This window comes from Acomys russatus, chromosome 21, assembly GCF_903995435.1.
Source record: "Acomys russatus chromosome 21, mAcoRus1.1, whole genome shotgun sequence".
In the NCBI taxonomy this organism is placed as follows: Eukaryota; Metazoa; Chordata; class Mammalia; order Rodentia; family Muridae; genus Acomys; species Acomys russatus.
In genome coordinates, this window is record NC_067157.1 from 51690576 (window position 1) to 51708811 (window position 18236).

The 18236-nt window shown below is 47.8% G+C and overlaps 1 protein-coding gene across 1 annotated transcript in view; it reads left to right on the forward strand.

Moving 5' to 3' along the window:
* Sytl3 (synaptotagmin like 3) overlaps nt 1–18236 on the forward strand; it is a 53375-nt gene that overhangs the window by 17257 nt on the left and 17882 nt on the right. Inside the window, exons 4-8 of the mRNA XM_051164450.1 lie at nt 7196–7247; nt 8441–8510; nt 10432–10510; nt 12157–12281; nt 14744–14878. Coding sequence (XP_051020407.1) covers nt 7196–7247; nt 8441–8510; nt 10432–10510; nt 12157–12281; nt 14744–14878 — 461 coding nt within the window. The remainder of the gene's footprint in view (nt 1–7195; nt 7248–8440; nt 8511–10431; nt 10511–12156; nt 12282–14743; nt 14879–18236) is intronic.

The window sequence follows — 18236 nt, forward strand, 5'->3', positions numbered from 1 at the left end:
GTGACAGAGCTAACGGCATCCGTGTGCACAGCTGTGCACCCCTACACTCGTGTCTGCTTGCTCTCTCCATATATACACATCACACATGTACCAAATAAAGATTTAAGAATAAGCAAAACATGAGCTCTAATTCCTCATTTTGCACAAAAACAATATAAAACAATTGGTTATTTTGGCTCATTTTTTTCCCTCATGCTATACAAACTAAATTTTACATTAGTTTTATGGTTTTTACAAAAAAAAAAAAACAACAACAAAAACCCAATTTACCTGTTTTATGTGAGTGCCTGAGTGTATATACATGCACCATGTATATGTGGTGTCTGTGGAGGTAGAAGAAAGGGGTTGGGTCCCCTGCAACTGGAGAGACCTGGGTGCTGAGATCTGAGGCCGGACCATCCACAAGAGCAGCAAGTGTTCTTACCCACTGAGCTGTCTCCCCAGCCCCTAGTTTTGCAGTGTTGCTGTCGAGGATTATCTGTGCCATCGGAATCAAGTGTCCGGAGTGTCACATCTCTAAAGTGTCTGCAGGAAGCTTCCCTGGGTGCCCTGACAGGGTTCCTTCTAGATCTGCCGTCCTCACTATTTGGTGGCGTGTGCAGAAAGTTTTTAATGTGGTTTCTCCGACCATGGCTTTGCCATCAGCTGAGAGTGTTTCAAGTTTGTAGCTCTTGGCTTCACACACTTAAATTCCAGTTCAGTGAAGCACTGGGGGGCAGAGGGGTATGTTAGCTGGAGTCAGTGGGACTTGGACAAAGTTGTGTTGGGAAGGTACCCGGGGAATCCTTTATGAGCACTGGGAATTCGAGAACCTAGTAAAGTGGCTATCCTAATTATGAAGGACATTTTCTTAAGTTCCTAGTAATTGCAAAGCTGAGACTAGAGATCCAGCCTTACTTTTGGCGCCACCTTTTGGCTAGTTGCTGTAAGTGCACATGTTTACTTTGGTGCCAATAGTAAGTAAGTACAAATATGGCACTTTTATACCTTAATAGCCATCAGCTTGTAGAATATCTGCTTAATGTGCACAAAGCCCTGGACTCGATCCTCTACACCATATAAAATGAGGCACAGGCATGCATGTTTGTAATTCCAACACTTAGGCATCAGAGACAGGAGCATCAGATACAGATACAGAGTGAATCTCAGGCCAGCTGGACTACCTGACCCCTTGACTCAAGTGTGCGTCTGTGTGCGTGTGTGTGTGTGTGTGTGTGTGTGTGTGTGTTAGATGAAAGTCAGGCATTATACACATCTGTGGTCTCAGCCCCCAAGAGGCTGAGGCTGACTATACAATGGGATCCTGTCTCAAAGATTAAATAAAAACAAAACCAGAAAGCAACATCAGTACTTTAATACTACCTCTACTTCAAGTTAGGAGGGTAAATGTTACATGTGAACAATCTACTCAGACTTGCTCTATTGTTAATAACTGAAAATAAAATGAGTTGGGAAGGTTGGCCCTCCACACGCCCTCACTGCATCACCAACCAAGATGAATTTTGCATCTGGCCACTATAGAGGGGCAGGAAACTTTATCCCCTCTTGGTGGCAGGCAAGGTTTAATATTTTAAATGACTTTTGAGGGAATTATTCTTATGCATAGGAAACTCAGTCAGTGCCCATCCATCCGCTCAGTGGCAGAGTGCTTGCCCAGCACGCCCAAGGCACTGGGTTCCATCCGCCTTCCAGAAAAGACAGAAGATAAGTTGGGCTGGTGGGATGGTTCACTACCAAGCCTGATGACCTGTGTTTGCTCTCCAGGCTCCACAGACAGAGATTTGACTCCCAAAATGTGTAGTGTGCACATAGATAAAAAACAAGAAATAAATGTAATACAGGTTTTGTTTTTCTAAGAGCTAGATTCCATTAAGTATGTGTGGGACTCTGCTCAAGACTGTGCCTGTGTCCCTCCCTCCCCACTGTTCACTCAGGGCACACCCATCTACCGCAGTCATCAGGTAGACTCAGGCAAGGGTGCTTCTGTAAAGCTATGGCTGATTGTTTATGGGAGTTCACTCTCTGACTTGTATCTTTAATGAAATCACATTTATTTTTCCAGAAACAAAAATGCTCTATTTCTTATTGTAAAGAAAAGACAGGACTCTGTCTTTGATTCCTTTTTTCTTTCTGTTTTCCTTAAGAGGAGAGGGAACAGGCGCAGCACCACAGAGGGAACTGTGCGCCCTAGAAGTGATGTTCCCAGTTGGCTGGGTGCTCCTCAGGCCCCAGGACTTTAGGAATTTTAGACTGGTCCCACCAAGCTGGGGAGAGCAGAGATAGTCAAGTTGAATTTAATCATCAATAGATAAAGTAAGACTCTGGCCTTTAAACTTTCTGCTTTTACCCAATGGTCATAGGTAGTAATCTTCCCAAAGCAGAATCTTGATTTTTCTTTTCCATTTAAAGTATCAATTTAGCTTGTTTTTTGGCAATTCTACAGATGTATAGGCTGCACTCTGATAACTCTCCCGACCCTTTCCTACCTCCTTCCCAGCTCTGTAAAACCCTCCCGCATCCTCACCACCCCTTTCCCAGATTTTTTTTCTTTTTTTCGAGACAGGGTTTCTCTGTATAGCCTTGGCTGTCCTGGACTTGCTTTGTAGACCAGGCTGGCCTCAAACTCACATCATTTCACCTGTCTCTGCCTCCCGAGTGCTGGGATTAAAGGTGTGCGCCACCACGCCCGGCCCTTTTCACAGATTTATGTCTTTGGGATACCTCCTTATGAGCTGTTGGTCAGGAAGACTCAGCCTCTTGTTACTACTTAGATAGTGTCGTTCCTTTCAACGCTATACTCATGACCCTTGCGTGGAAAACCGCCTTCTGAGAACCTGGGATGAATAATATAAGGCTTGTGTCCTCAGATTTCTCAATCTAATGGGCAATGTGAACACACACACACACACACACACACACACACACACACACCTTCCTGTGGGGGAAGGCACAGGGACTTAAGTCTGTATAATAGCCACTGTGGGAGGCCAGCCTCGCCATGACAGTCGCTCATTGTTCCAGGTTCATTTCTGTTGCTGTGATAAAACAGCCAAAAGCAACTCAGGGGAGCAAAGGGTTTGTGTGGCTCACAATGTCAGGTCACACTCATCACTGAAGGGAGTCAGGCCAGGGACTCAAGCAGCTGGTCACGTCGCATCCACAGTCAAGCGCAGAGAGAAACGAGTGCACCTTTGTTTGCTTGCTTCTTACACCTGGCTGGCCTTCTTCAGTCTTACACAATGCAGGGCCCCTAACTAGGGGATGGTGCTGCCCATAGTGGGCTGGCTCCCCCTATGTCGGTTAATAACCAAGATGATCTCTCAGATCCGGGCAACTCTGCAATTGATTGCGCCAGGTTGACAGTTAAAACTAAGAGCACACAGCAGTCCTATCTCTGTAAATAAACCTTCAGTGAGGCAGGAACAAGAGGTACAGACAAGATCCTGTTGGTGGAGAGAGGCTTAGGGACACAGTGTGTCTGGGAAGCTGACCTGGCCAGAACCAAGTATATGAGACGGTAGTGGCAGCAGGTGACCCTGGAGAGGAAAATGTTGAATAAGACACAAAGGGTCTCTAATCTGGCTTTCTAGGACACCACAAAAAATGGGCGGGGGGGGGGGGGGGAACATGGCCTTTGTTACTTTCACAGCGCCAAGCAATGAAGAGTTATTGTTAGATATCTTAAAGGCTGCAAGCCTAAGACCAAGGTGTCCAGGACACCTTGCTTCCCCGTTTCAGCAGGCCCCTAGTACATGCCTGGTGTTTAGAAGCTTTACCCCTGCACTGCCTCTACTGTTTTTGTTTTTGCAGTGTTGTTTGTCTGCTTGTTTACCTGCAGGCCAGAAGAGGGCACCAGGTTACATTATAGATGGTTGGGAGCCACCATGTGGTTGTTGGGAATTGAACTCAGGACCTTTGGAAGAGTAGGTGGTGCTCTTAACCACTGAGCCATCTCTCCAGTCCCGCCTCTACTGTTATGTAGCCACCTCCATGTAGTCTCCCTCTCAGTGGGTCCAGCTCGGGTTCAAGTTTCCCTTTTTATAAGAAAATAGCCCTGCCAGAGAAAGACTGTAGTGGCTTTATCAGCTGAGGGCAGATAAAACAGACCTGTTTTCCCCATGTTCTATACTGTAAGCTGAGAACAGAGCATACTGTGAGAAAGTGTCTCAGAATGCAGGGAGCTCCTAGCCTTCCGAGGGAGCTCTGAGCCCTGGGCTTTCACTCTGAGTGACTAGGTACCTACTTAGGAAAAGGGGACTGTAATGTGACCAAAGTGAAAATGTCCCTCTCATGTTGAAAAGTGTGTGTGTGTGTGTGTGTGTGTGTGTGTGTGTGTGTGTGTGCGCGCGCGCGCGCCCATGAGCACTCCTGTATGCTAGAGCTAGCTTTAACATAATAAGTCACATGGCCTTGCAAGGAGCTCTACCCATTCAGGAGTTGCTCTTGCCTGCCACTGGGCAGGATACAGACCTCTCCATCCCTACTCCCTACTCCTCCCTACTCCTCCCTACCCCTCTCTACTCCTCCCTACCCCTTTCTACTCCTCCCTACTGCTCCCTACTCCTTCCTACTCCTCCCTACTCCTCTCTACTCCTCCCTACCCCTCTCTACTCCTTTCTACCCCTCTCTATTCCTCCCTACCCCTCTCTACTCCTCCCTAACCCTCTCTACTCCTCCCTACTCCTCCCTACTCCTCTCTACTCCTCCCTACTCCCCTGAGCTCCAGGAGAATCTGTCTGTGCACATTTCCTTGGAGAGCTACAGGAATTAGAAACATGTTTTTTAAAATGAAGATTCACTGGTTTTCAAGAGTAAAAAGCAAAGGGCAAGGGAAATGGGAGTGGCTGGGGATGAACAGAAGCCATATTGGCAGCATGCCTCAGATGCTGTGCCCCTCCCTCCAACGACCCTCATTTTAGGACCTCCTGCCATGTAGGTTCTGAATCTACAAGGAAGGTTGAATTGGTGGTTCTGGGTAGCCTCCTATTTCCCCACAAAACAAAACATGGATCTGAGGATTTTTTTGTTATTCTTTTTTTGTTTGTTTGTTTGTTTTTTGTTTTAAAGATTTTTTTTTTTTATTTTACTTTATGTGTATGAGTGTTTTGCCTGCATGTATGAATGTGTGCCACATGTGTGTCAGGGAACTGAGTTGCAGGAGGTGGTGAGCCACCATGTGGGTGCTGAGAAATGAACCTGCGCCCTCTGCAAAAGCAACAAGTGCTCTTAGCCTCCACGTCATCTTTCTACCCCAGAGAACATAAGTGCTTCCCATTTGGTCTTGGGCCTCAGCTTGCCACAGCCAGTAGGGGACAGCAGAGAGCCAGGTGCACAGCAGCAAGGCCACTTTATGAAATGTGGAGGCCAGGCTAGGGGTTAGTGGAGGGGTTGAGATAAGAGCCTGAGGTAGGAATGCCTGGGGAGGTAGCTCAAAGAAATGAGGTGGGGGGTGACAGTAATTGTGGAGCCTGGGGTCAGGTGTGGCCCAGGGAAAGCAGGCAATGAGGAACTAAGAGGATGGAGGAGCCCAGGGAGACAACACCACAGGGATGCCACATAGGGCTTGTGATTAGGCCTTGGGTGACAGAATTAGCATCAGATTACAGGTCGGGGAAGAACAGGGGCCTTGGGGGTTATGCCTCAGGGCCAGGTATCCAAGGACACACAGTGAGAGGGGCCAAGGGAAGGTAAATGGACAATGAGGAGGGTGCTCAGAGCTCACAGTCCCTGTGCCTTTGCCTGGGGTCCTGCTGCATGCGCAGTATTGCCGGCTTTCCTGTCTCCCTCTCTTCTCTCTTTGTTTCCCCTTCTAGGACCAGCCCAGCTAAAGACCTGAGCTGGGGCTACACCTTGCTTTGAGGGTTGGGGCTTGACATCAGGACTTAACTCTGAGTGTTGTCTGTCCCTCCTAGAGGCCTCCCCTTGCCTACTCCATTGCTCCCAACATCCTATTCTGTCAGTGCATGCTTAAGTAGCACCCACATCCAAATCTGTGACATGAATTAATCTTCCAGACAACACAAGAACTGGCCTGACTCCCAGAGCGGTAGTCTACTGGGTTGGCCAGAGTGGAGGCTCTGGATGTCTCCTTGAGCTGCAAGGTGACTACTGTGCTACAGCCCCCTCCACATGCCCCCTATGTCCCCATCCCCCATCCTCCCCCCCCCATGCTGGTAGCCAATAACCACTGTGGGGTCACAGGATTAGGGACAGGCAGAATTTTGTTTGGGAGGGCTAGTACATTGTAAAGCAAAAAGGGCTACCTTGGCAGGTGCAGTCTCATTAGGAGATGATTAGTCACTCTGACTGGACTTAAGCAGATTACGTTGTTAAAGAGATTAATTTAAATCTTCATCACAAGGGGCATTTCCAGGAATACATTCAATTATGTGGTGTTTCCTAGGTGAAGGAACTGGGGAACTTGGAGGATTGTTTTAAATTACCCAGATTTAGAAAGTCTAACTCAACGTTAATGTCTAATAGAATTGGTCATTCTCAGACGTGATGGATTGTGGTGTGTGCATGTGTGTGTGTGTGCATGGAGGGGGGCTATTAACAAGTCAATGACTGTCCAGTGGACAGAGAGTTACACATTAACCTTACCTCCTATATTTTTACGTTTATTATTTTTTATCTTATGTGTATGGGTGGTCTGTCTGTATGTAAGTGTGTGTTCCACATGCATGCCCACAGAGGCCAGAAAAGGGCATTGAATCTCCTGGAATTGGAGTTGCAGATTGTTGTGAGCTGCTCTGTGGGTACTGGGAATCAAATCCAGGTCCTCTGCAAGATGATCAGTGCTCTTCACTGCTGAACTGTTTCTCCAACCCTACACAATAGTGTGTGTGTGTGTATATGTGTGTGTGTGTGTGTGTGTGTGTGCATGTATACATGCGTGAATGTGCCAAGCACATGTGTGGTGATCAGAGAACAACTTGCAGGAGTTGTCCCTCTCCCTGCACCATGTGGACTTTGGGGACAAAGCTCAGGTTGGCGGGTTTGGCAGCCATGGCCTGCTGAGCCATCTCGCCAATCCTTCACGATCTGATTTCTGAGCATTTTTGTCACCCCCGAAGGATCTCTTTTTTACTAACAGGAAGTGATATTAAAATAATCTGACTGCATCGGCTCCTGTGCTTGTGTCACCTGCTTTGAACTCTTAGCACTGACTGACCTTGACTTGTTCCTCCTCCAGGCAAACTCGAGACTGCTGGGGCGAAGCTTCTGCAATCTTATCAGCGGCTGAGGTGAGTGCAGAAGGACAGAGTGTCCCACGTCAGCAGGGGCTCAGAGGACGCCCTGAAAGAGGTCACTGCTCTGGGATGTGGCTTTTTAAATTATAAAGTTCCTGGAAAAGGTTGAGAGGAACGTGCAGGTTTTTACGCACATTTCACCCCTCAGACTCTCCTGAGATGTCACAAAGAACGAACTATTGATGACACTCCACACGGTGCTGTCACTTCTATCTCCTTTTATTTCTCTGGCGTCTCCCCTGGGGCTGGGCATGCACCTAATATGTTTATGGAACAAAAAATACTCATTGTCTGTTGATGCCTTCTGAGAGATGTTTACGTCTTTGCACAGAGTTCTGAATCTCTGACAGCCTGAGGCGGCAGGAATCACACACATACCCCATCCCGCTGAGTTTAGTGATTGTTACCTAGAGTTTCCAGGGGTGCTACATATTTTGGCTCATGATGAATTTATCCAGTCTCAAAATTTAGAACCTCCTCCCCTTCCCCTTCCCTCCTCTCCCCCTCCTGTCCCCTTCCTGTCCCCTTCCTGTCCCCCTCCTGTCCCCCTCCTGTCCCCCTCCTCTTCCCCTCCTCCTCCCCTTCCTCTTCCACCTCATCTTCCTCATCCTCCCCTTGCCCCTGTCTGGCCATTGCTATGTAGTCCAGGCTGGCCACAGGGTCCTGACAATCTCCTTGCCGCAGCAGCCTAGCCGGCTCTGAAATCGCGGGCATGCGGCCACATGCACTTGTTAATTTCTTATTCCCCTCCCCCACCCCATTTGTTCTTTCTTCTCTTAGCTCCTGCTTCCAGTATTTCTCAAAGTGTTTAGTTCTTTGCTTTTCCTTTCACATTTGGCTCTTCTGAGAGTGTGGTGTGCACTCCGAGTGCACAAATCCAAATAGGACCTCACATAGGAAGTGTGAGTTCAAGAGGCTCAGTGAGGGAGCCAAGGTCCCATAGTGGCTTCAGAATGTTCTGGAGAAGTCAGTTGAAGCCTGGACTAAAGGCAGTGACACCCTCGTGTCCGTACCCAGACACCAGAGCACAGCGAGGCAGGGTCAAGCCGTGTTCCCACATCATTTTCTTTAAAAGGAGGTGAGACACAAGCCAAGCTAGAGCTTGAATGATAAAGTCACATGTTTGGAAATCTGTAACCACTAACTTGGGAGTTCTAACCCATTATCCTTATGTTTCTCCTTGGCAGCAAAATCTCTGTGGTCCCTCCAACGCCACCGCCTCTCAGTGAGAGCCAGTGCAGCGGCAGTCCCGGCAGGGTAACTTGGCTATCTGTGGGTCCTTGGGTGGGATGTGGGAGGGAAGGCCAGGTTAGGATGCTGGAGCATTAGCACAACAGCCTTGGAGCATGTAGATCTGACTCAGCTGGAGCAAGAGGTGGAGAAGCCATTTTATTTTTGTTCTGTGGCAGGAACCATCTGCAGTCTCTGCTGGCTCCTCCTGCTTGTACCCTGAGACATTTTGTCCTGAGTCTTGTCGCCAGCTTTTGTCCCCAACTCTGTGCTGTGCCTTTAAGTGTGTGTATGTCTGTGTCTCTCTGTGTATGTGTATGTGTGTGTGTGTGTGTGTGTGTGTGTGTGTGTGTGTGTGTGTGTAGGGCTGTGTGAGTGTGCGCGAGTGGTGTGCCTGAGGGGTATCTTAGTATTTGCAGGCTCTGGGGAGACCATAACTATCTCTGGCCCAAGAATTTATCTGTGTGACCTCAGAGTGTTATCTTGATTTTCTACCCGAGAAGTGAAAATAATTCTTTATCTGACCTGTCTCCAATACAGGATAATGCCTACGTGCACTTGGAAATAAAAGTGACTTGGATTTTATTATCTTTATCAATCTGCACATAAAAAGGAGCAATCATGTCCTATGTGGGATAATATATGTGTCCTTTTGAGAGACCAAAAGATGTTCATTCTTTTTCAAGTTCACAGACACCCCAGGGCAAACCTCACAACTCTATTCTGTTTTCTCCTATGAGTGTTCTGAGGGACATGAAGGGATGGACACTGCAAGTGTGGATAGATGGGTTGTTGGGTGGGTCGATGTTGTATGGGTTGACGGAAGTAGGCAAATGAATAGATAGCGAGAAGGTGAACAAATGGATAGTCAGCGAGTGGGTAGATGGCCTCTGGAGGGCTGGATGGATGGATGGAGTGGTCAGTGAGTGCATGGGTACATGGGATGTTGAGGAGGCAATGGATAGACAAGTGGAAACTGGATGGGTGGATGGGTGGATGGATGGATAGATGGATGGATGGGTGGGTGGATGGATGGATAGATGGATGGATGGATGGGTGGATGGATGGATGGATAGATGGATGGATGGATGGATGGATGGATGGATGGATGGGTGGATGATGGATGGATGGATAGATGGATGGATGGATGATAGATGGATGGATGGGTGGGTGGATGGATAGATGGATGGATGGATGGATGATGGATGGATGGGTGGATGGATGGATAGATGGATGGATGGATGATAGATGGATGGATGGATGGGTGGGTGGATGGATGGATGGATGGATAGGTGGATTGATGGATGATAGGTAGATGGATGGATGGATGGATGGACAAATGGATGGATTGGTACACAGAGGGATAGACAGATGAGTGGGTAGGTAGATACAGATAGATAGATGAATAAATAATGGATACATGAATAGACAGTGGAAGAAAGAGCAGCTAGATGGACGATAACAGGGTAGATGGATGGATTAGGCCTGGACAAAATTACTGTTTTCCCCTTTTCTGTGTTCCCTTTTGGGAGAGAGAGCTCTTTGTTTCCAGTGTTGGTCACCTTGCCCCTAATACCCTCAACCCCCACGTCGCCTGCATTCTGTTTCATCTACATAGGCTTTAGGTAGAGCTAGAAGAGGAAGGCGGCCAAACAGGCAGTAATTAGCTGAGTGCCGTCTTTGAGCCAGTGAAATGTCAGTCATTATGTCTAAGAGGTAGTTGTTATCTTGTGAAGTGCCCATTGATAACACTCCATCCTTTAATGAGGCTGCAAGCCACAGAGAAAGATGGCTGGGTGCCAGGGATGCCTGGGGGCTGTGCCCTGCCCCCTCCAGACTCACCCACACACTTTTCCCACCCCTTCTCACCCACAGCGTTTGGAGGCTGGCAGCCTGGAGATGGTGGGGCAAAGGCGGGTGGTGGTCTAAACAGAACGTTCTCTTTTAGTTACAGGAACTTGGTCACTTTCGAGGATTTAATAAGTCCGTGGAAAACTTGTTTCTGTCAGTCACCACCCAGATGAAAAGTAAGTGACATCCAGGTTGTGTGCTTCCATCCTGGCCTGTGCAAGCCCGGCCAGCCAGGCAGCCTCAGATGGTAAAAGCATGGGTCAACAGAGCAGCCTCTGGCTCCTTGGGGAGGGCCTCAGATGCCATTTCAGTCTGTCAGCCTCGCCCAGCTCAGCAGCACAAAGGATTCCAAAGGAATGAAAACAAAACACAAAAATACCTTGCAATGAATCCAAGGCCAGGGCCTTTCTGGCTGGTGGAACCCAGTATCTGCCACTTGTCCTGCAAGTGGTAGTAATCCCCCAGTCGCAGGTGCAGTTAAGCCCAGCCTACCATGACCTGCCATCCCATCTCTGTCAGCATTTCTTCTGTTCACATATGCTTTGTTTCCGTTTCTGATGATCTGGGCACTGTTAGAGCAGGTCCAAATGGATCTTGGGCACACCTTTCTCTTCCTCTGCTCCTTGTCTTCCACTTGCTGCCCCCTTTCTGTAGCTGCCTGTGGACGGTCTCGCTGTTGACGAGCCGGAGCCAACGGGACAATTTGATTTGAATGAGTCGTCTGTATTCCACACAGGCTCCCTGTCACACAGACAGCTGGAATGAAAGCCCTGCTTTGTCAGATGAGCAGTGGGCTGTCCTGGGTCTCTTTTGGGAGGAGGAAATCACTGAATTTCATGGGCCTATTTGCCCCTCTGTGGCTATCAGCCTAGCTGTGACAGCTGTTTCTTCCCCACACAGCTGGCGCTGATCCCATGGCAGCCTTCTAAGTCAGACCCCTGCCCAAGTCCATGTGGCTTATGTGAAGTCTCTATCAATGCAAGAACACAGCTCTCACGTCAGAGGAAAGGAGAAACAGTTTGTTCTGGAGCCAAAGATGAGCAGCCCAGGTTATCCCAAATACCACAATCAAATGTGGTAAAAAGTTTCATGAAAATCTGTGGTAATAATGCAAGGAAAGCCATAAGTCAAAAACACTTTTCAAATTCATTGGTGAGAACATCAGACAGTTGGGTTATGGCAAAGTCCAGAACCTCTGTTACAGGCCTCAGACTTTATCTGATGACATTCTTAGCCCCTTTGGGTCAATGGAAGCTAGGAAGTTGTTTATATATTCCGAAAGGATTGACTTAATAGTCACAAGGAGGACATTAGCTCACACAGAGGTTGGCGCTGAATGTCTGTTAAGGAAACCAAAGACAGCTCGAGATGATCTGGCTTTGAACCTGCATCATTCGAACTCTACAATCAGACTAATTCAATCAGCCAGTCTGCCTTGCAGATTCCTTAACACAGGCAAGACTTCCTTCTGCCAATCTGGTTCACCTTCCTCAGTCGAAGGCTACCATGGAATCAGTACCTCAGAATTAATCCCAACAGCCACTAAAATCCAAAGAGGCAGGACACCTGTGTCACAGCATAGTTGCCCCATAGGCACAGGGAGCCCTAATTGCAGAGGTGCACCTGATGCCAACATGTGGCATACAATATCTGGTCACCCCTGGTGCCCTCTGTTCTGTTATAGACTTGCCACCCTCACCTAGTCATCTTTTTGTGATTTTTCTAGTCTCTAGGATCTGTGGGTGGTGGGGTACCCCAGAAGAAGGCTCCCTTGGGTCTTGGCAAAGCTTCATGCTCCTTACTGTCACCTCTTGTCTTCTAGAGCTCTCCAAGTCCCAGAATGACATGACCTCTGAGAAACATCTTCTAGCCATGGACCCCAGGCAGTGTGTAGGCCACACGGAGAGGCGGAGCCAGTCAGACACCGCTGTCCATGTCACCACCAGGGTATGCGCTAAAGTCTACTGGGTTCTGCACAGACTGCCTTCATGTCACCTTTCCTGGGTTTTCTGGCCTGTTTTCCTCTATATTTACTTTTCTTTTGTTAGGAAACCTTAATCAGGCAGGAAAATCTAATTATATATAGTCTGTATTCGGGCACACGTGACCAAAGGAGGCACAGAGTTTTAGATCCGAGCCAGAAGCGATAGCTTGTGTCTGTATTTCCAGTTACTTAGGAGGCTGAGGCAGGAGGCTTGACTGAATCAAGGCGTTGGAAGCCAACTTGAGAAATAACATGAGACTCCTCTTCCTGAAAACAGAAAAAAGAAAAAGGAAAAAGAAAGAAAGAAAAGAAAAAAAAAAAAAAAAAACAATAATGGTTCCAAATCACCCCGGAAAGCCTTTCACTAGCCTGATTCCAAGCTCCTGAGGTCGCTTCTCACTTGTGTCAGTGCCACACCAAAAGCAAGCCTTCCTTGCAGGCTGACCTGCTGTTTCCTGGGGGTCTGCAAGTTTCCTCTCATGATTAGGAGGCCTTCCTACTGCCATTCAAAGCAAAGAAGCTCTGGTTAGGCTCTGCCTGGACCCCTGATGGAAAGTGGGAAAAAGCTAAACTCTGTGCATGTGTGAGTGAGCAAGAGGCAGGGCTCCTGCCCTGTGATCTAAAGAAAGAGAGCTTATCCCGGAAGGCACTCTGATCTCTACCACATGGGTTATGCCAAAAGCAGGTGCACTGGGTTCCAGTCCAGCCCAGGTGACCTGGCTGGCAGTGGCCAGCGTCTGTTTGCAGGCCAGTGTGACTGACCTGCTGAGCTCTGCAGGACCTATGCCCCTCCATCCATGCCGTCCCCAGTCTGTCCCTTTTTGAGACAATGGTGAGCCTCTGGAAGACACTCTACAGCAGTGGCTCTCAACCTGTGAGTCTCCACCCCATTGGCAAAGCTCTATCTCCAAAAATGTCTATATGAAGATTCATAACAGTAGCAACATTACAGTTAAGAAGTAACAACGAAATTAATTTTATAGTTGGAGGTCACCACAGCACAAGGAACTGTATTAAAGGGCCACAGAGTTAGGAAGGCTGAGAACCACTGCTCTAGAGATTTTTTTTTTTTCTTTTTCGAGACTGAGTTTCTTTCTGTAGCCTTGGCTGTCCTAGACTCGCTTTGTAGACCAGGCTGGCCTCGAACTCACAGCGATCCTCCTGCTTCTGCCTCCCAGGTGCTAGGATTAAAGGCATGCGCCACCATGCCCGGCTGCTCTAGAAGTTTTTAAGTCCTGCCCTTCACCTGAGCCCAGGATGCCCCTTGATAAAATAAAAACAGTAGGAATCTGCTTGCCCAGCACAGAGCTCCTGTATACAGCCTCCATTTTGCCATCTGTATCACCTGATACATTCTCTGAACCTCAGCATGTTAGGATGTGCTAGACTCTGTACAGACCTTTACACGGACTGTCAGTCCTACGAGAAGGGTGTTAAGGGTAGTCCTGTTCTTCACTGAGAAACACAAAGGCTTAGAGAGGTTAGGACCTATGCCCCGTTACATGTCTGGAGATAGGAATGCTGTGGCCGAGCTCTAGAGTAACTGCTCCAGCTGGCTGTTGGTTGTGGCTGGAGGAAAGTCAGCAGACACTTGACATGCGGACTCCCACATCATGGAGTCCTCACTGGTGATGAGATTCGGAGTTCCTGAGTCATTTCTGCTGAGCTTCTGGGTGATAAGGGGCTGCTGATGCTGGTGGTTTTCCAGTGACTTGTGCCTCAAATATTTGAGATGTACTCAGGAGGGCTTTTGAAGTTCCCAAGTGCAAACAGGCACCAGCTCACAACGGCCTCCCTGGAGCTGACCTCTTTTCTTCTAGTGGGCAGGTGGGGGCTAGCATGAGGTCCACTTCCAAAGAACTTTGTTCTAGGCAGATGGAGCCTTAGTTGCCTGTGTTATCAGAGAAGATAACATGGCTCCCATGACCATGATCAGAGGCCAGCCAACACACCCAGCAACTCACAGCTAGTGAAAACGGTGCCAGGAGTAGAACCCAGCTTTAGATGTTGCCTCCCGAGGCCTGGGATTAAAGGGGTGTGCCACCACGCCCAGCTGAATAAATACAATTTAAAGATGCATTTCCCCTGTTTACGGTCACATTAGAAGTAATCTTGTTCATCAGTATGAGCCCTATATTTCATGCGATTACATGTCATGGTCATTACTAAAGCCAGAACTTTCTTTAACATGTTCTATATTCCAAAGCAACCCACCTGTTAAAAGCTTCCGAGTGTCCCTAATGATTCTGCCTCGGGGGCCCTGCTGGTGTGGTGGCGGTGTGCGCGTTCATCCAGACACGTGGCTTTCTCCTCATCCACTAGACGTTTGCATGTTAGAGACACAGTTCACAGATGCAGGCTGGCTTGCTGGACACTCAGACAAGCAGGGACAAGGGGCTATGACGTCTGTCCTCACTCTCTCCAGAAGGCCAGCACACCCGATATCCTGAAAGCCTTCCGCCGAGAAGATCCCAAACATCCTCCCAGCCCTGTTTTGAAGCAAGACACTCTCCCGTCCAGTCCAACACGCAGCACTGTCTTCTCTGGAGGCTCGAGACACGTGAGTCTTGTCCCAGTGCTCTTTAGATAAGATGTGTGGTTATCGGGGCTGGAGAGGTGGCTCAGAGGTTAAGAGTACGGTCTGTTCTTCTAAAGGTCCTGAGTTCAATTCCCAGCAACCACATGGTGGCTCACAGCCATCTGTGATGAGATCTGGTGCCCTCTTCTGGTGTGCTGGTGTACATGCAGGAAGTATACTCTATACATAATAAATAAATAAGTAAATCTTAAAAAAAAAAAAAAAAGATGTGTGGTTATCATGCTATCAGGGTCTGGAGAGGTAGCTCAGTGGTAGAGCACAGGCACAGCATGTACACAGCACAGCCCTGTACCAGGGAAGAAAAACCAACCAGACACTATCCAATTGGCCTGGCAGTCAGGTGTGGTGCATTGAGTGGCCCCCATAGGCTCAGATATTTGAATGCTTAGTCCTCAGTTTGCTAGAACTGTTTGGGATGGATTGGGAGGTGTGGCCTTGTTGGAAAAGGACAGTCATTGGCTTGAACTTTGAGGTTTCAAAAGCCCGTGCCATTTCCAGTCAGTTCTCTCTCCCTCCCTCCCTCCCTCCCTCCCTCCCTCCCTCCCTCCCTCCCTCTCCCCCCCTCCCTCCCTCCCTCTCCCCCCCCTCTTTCTCTCTGCCTCATGCTTGTGGCTCAGATGTGAGCTCTCAGCTACTGCTCCAGCACTCTGCCTGCCTGCTGCCATGCCCCCCAACTAATGACTGTTATCAACTCACCTTCTGAAACTGTGAGCCCCCAATAAACTCTCTCCCATAAGCTGCCGTGGTGATGGTGATAGAAACAGAAAGGTAACTAAGGCACACAGGAAGGGATGGACTAATGTCTTGTGGTCAGACTGTAAGAGTGGAGCTAGGGGGTGATTTTCAGTGAGATTTGGGGCTAGGGAAAGCCTCAAAATTACCTTGAGGCTAGCTTTTCCCTTCGCCTTTTAAAAACTGTCACCTTGTTGAGAACATTGTTGTATCTTCAGAAAGTAATCGGTGCTTGTTAGTTTTTGTCCGCCTGACACACAACGGAGTCGTCTGCAAAGAGGGAACATCAATCAAAGAGCTGCTGGCTCCTGGGCAAGTCTGTTGGGCATTTTCTTGATAAATGACCAGAGGAGGGCCCAGTCCTTTGTCAGCGGTGTCACCCTTAGGCAGGTGATCTGGGTTGTATAAGAAAGCAAGCTGAGCAGACTGTAATTACTGTCTCCCTTCGTGGTCTCTGCATCAGTTCCTGTCTCCCGATTCCTGTCGCGAGCTCCCCCCAAAGTTCCTTTAGGCCATGGCGTTTATCAATGCAACCAAAAGCAAACAGGACAGTAACAGCATAATGGTGTGTTTCAAGGAAAAGTTTTAAAGTTTGTTTTTATTTTTAAGACAGGGTCTCCGTATACATCCCTAGCTGGCTTGTAACTCACTCTATAGACCACACTGGCCTGGAACTCAAGGGATCTGCCTGGCTCTGCCTTCCAAGTGCTGGGATTAAAGGCGTGCACCATCATGCCCAGAGAAAATGTTTTAAAGTTTGATGATCTCATTACCAAGATTTTCTTCTCCGGATATTCTTTCTTTCTTTCTTTTTTCTGTGCTTCTTTTTTTTTTTTTATTTTATTAATTTATTCATATTACATCTCATCTACAGATATTCTTTCAGCTTGTGTCTTCATGGGCTGTGAGGATAGTGCGCTGATTTGTCTAGAAGCTTAATATGAATTTTCCTTTTATGCTTTCATCTGTGCTCACACTCAATGTTTGGTACGATACACAGGTTGAGGCTAATTTTATGTGGCTATTTAGTCAGCACATTATCCTTTGTTTTAAAAAGATTATCTCTCCTCTAGAGAGTTGGTCATTTTCTCCCATCAAGTTTTAGCAAAGTCCCTGTCCTGGACACTCTTCCTCTGGTCACTGGGTCTATCCTTATGCCACGACCACCTTGTCTTGTTTCCAAGTTTTGAAGTATAAGTCCTCCGGTTATAGTCTTCTTTTTCAAGAAGGCTTCATGACGTTTAAAATCTTCCTGTTTCTAGAATAGATTTGTAGTCACCTACTCTCTCATTTACTAAACAAAACCAAATGCTAGTTATGCCTAGAATTTCTATGAAGGAACAGGAGGCCTCAGTTAACAGTAGTTTCTGTTTTTTTGTTTTTGATTTGTTTTGGTTTTTTTTTTTAATGTTTTGTGTTGCTATCACAAAACAATAGAGATTCACTGCTTACCATTCTAGAGGATAGGATTCCAAGATCAAGGCCGTGGCAGGCTCAACCTTTTAAGGGACAGTTTCCTGCTTCACCTTGGGCGTCTTCAAGCTGGGTCCTCACGTGGTTGGAGCTCCAGGTTTATCATCGTCTTAGCATTGTCTGCGTGAGATCAGCTTCCCTGGCCTGCCTTTTTATCAGCTGTCCGTTAGACTGTAGTTCCCAAGTCCCCCTGATGAATACATAGGAGGTGACTGCTGTTATTCTCTGATGGCTTCTCATCTCAGACGTCCTCATGTGACCCTGTGGTGGGCACTGTTTGTTTACCTCACAGTCGAACAACTTGAGTGTCCAAGGGTCAGATGGTTTACCAGAGTCCTACAGGGGCTGTGGGACTTGAGGTCGTGATAAGACCATAGAATATCAGAGATGAACCAGGCGGCGGTGGTGCACGCCTTTAATTCCAGCACTTGGGAGGCAAAGGCAGGTGGATCACTGTGAGTTCGAAGCCAGCCTGGTCTACAAAGTAAGTCCAGGATAGTCAAGGCTACATAGAGAGATCCTGTCTTGAAAAACTAAAACCAAAAAGGGAGGGAGGGAGGGAGGGAGGGAGGGAGAGAGAGAGAGAGAGAGAGAGAGAGAGAGAGAGAGAGAGAGAGAGAGAGAGAGAGAGAGAGAGAATGAATATGAGAAATGACTCACAGGCTTGTTGACTTTTACCTGAACTGGTTTTTCTTTGTTATACTGTCCTGTCCCTGTTTCTTCTTTTCCCCCTGTAGCTGATCCCTGCCTGGAAAAATCTTTAAGAATTAAGACTGGGCAGAGGAAATGGGTCAGTGGGTAAAACTATAACCCTGATGACCTGGGTTCAAATCCCTGATGCCCTATAAAAGTCAGGTGCCATGCCATATGTCTCTAATCCCAACACCCCTGCAGTGAGATGGGGGTGGAGACAGGAGGATACCCCAAAAGATCAGAGCTAGCTAGCTTGGTGTAAATAAGGTGAGGGCTGGCAACCAAAGTTGTCCTCTGACCTCCACACATGCACTGTGGCATGTGTGCCTTCACACTGGCACAAGTCTGCACATATGCATAAACATGGTACAGGAAAATGGACTTTCAGGAGGTTTCTTAGGAACAGTTAGGCCATGACACT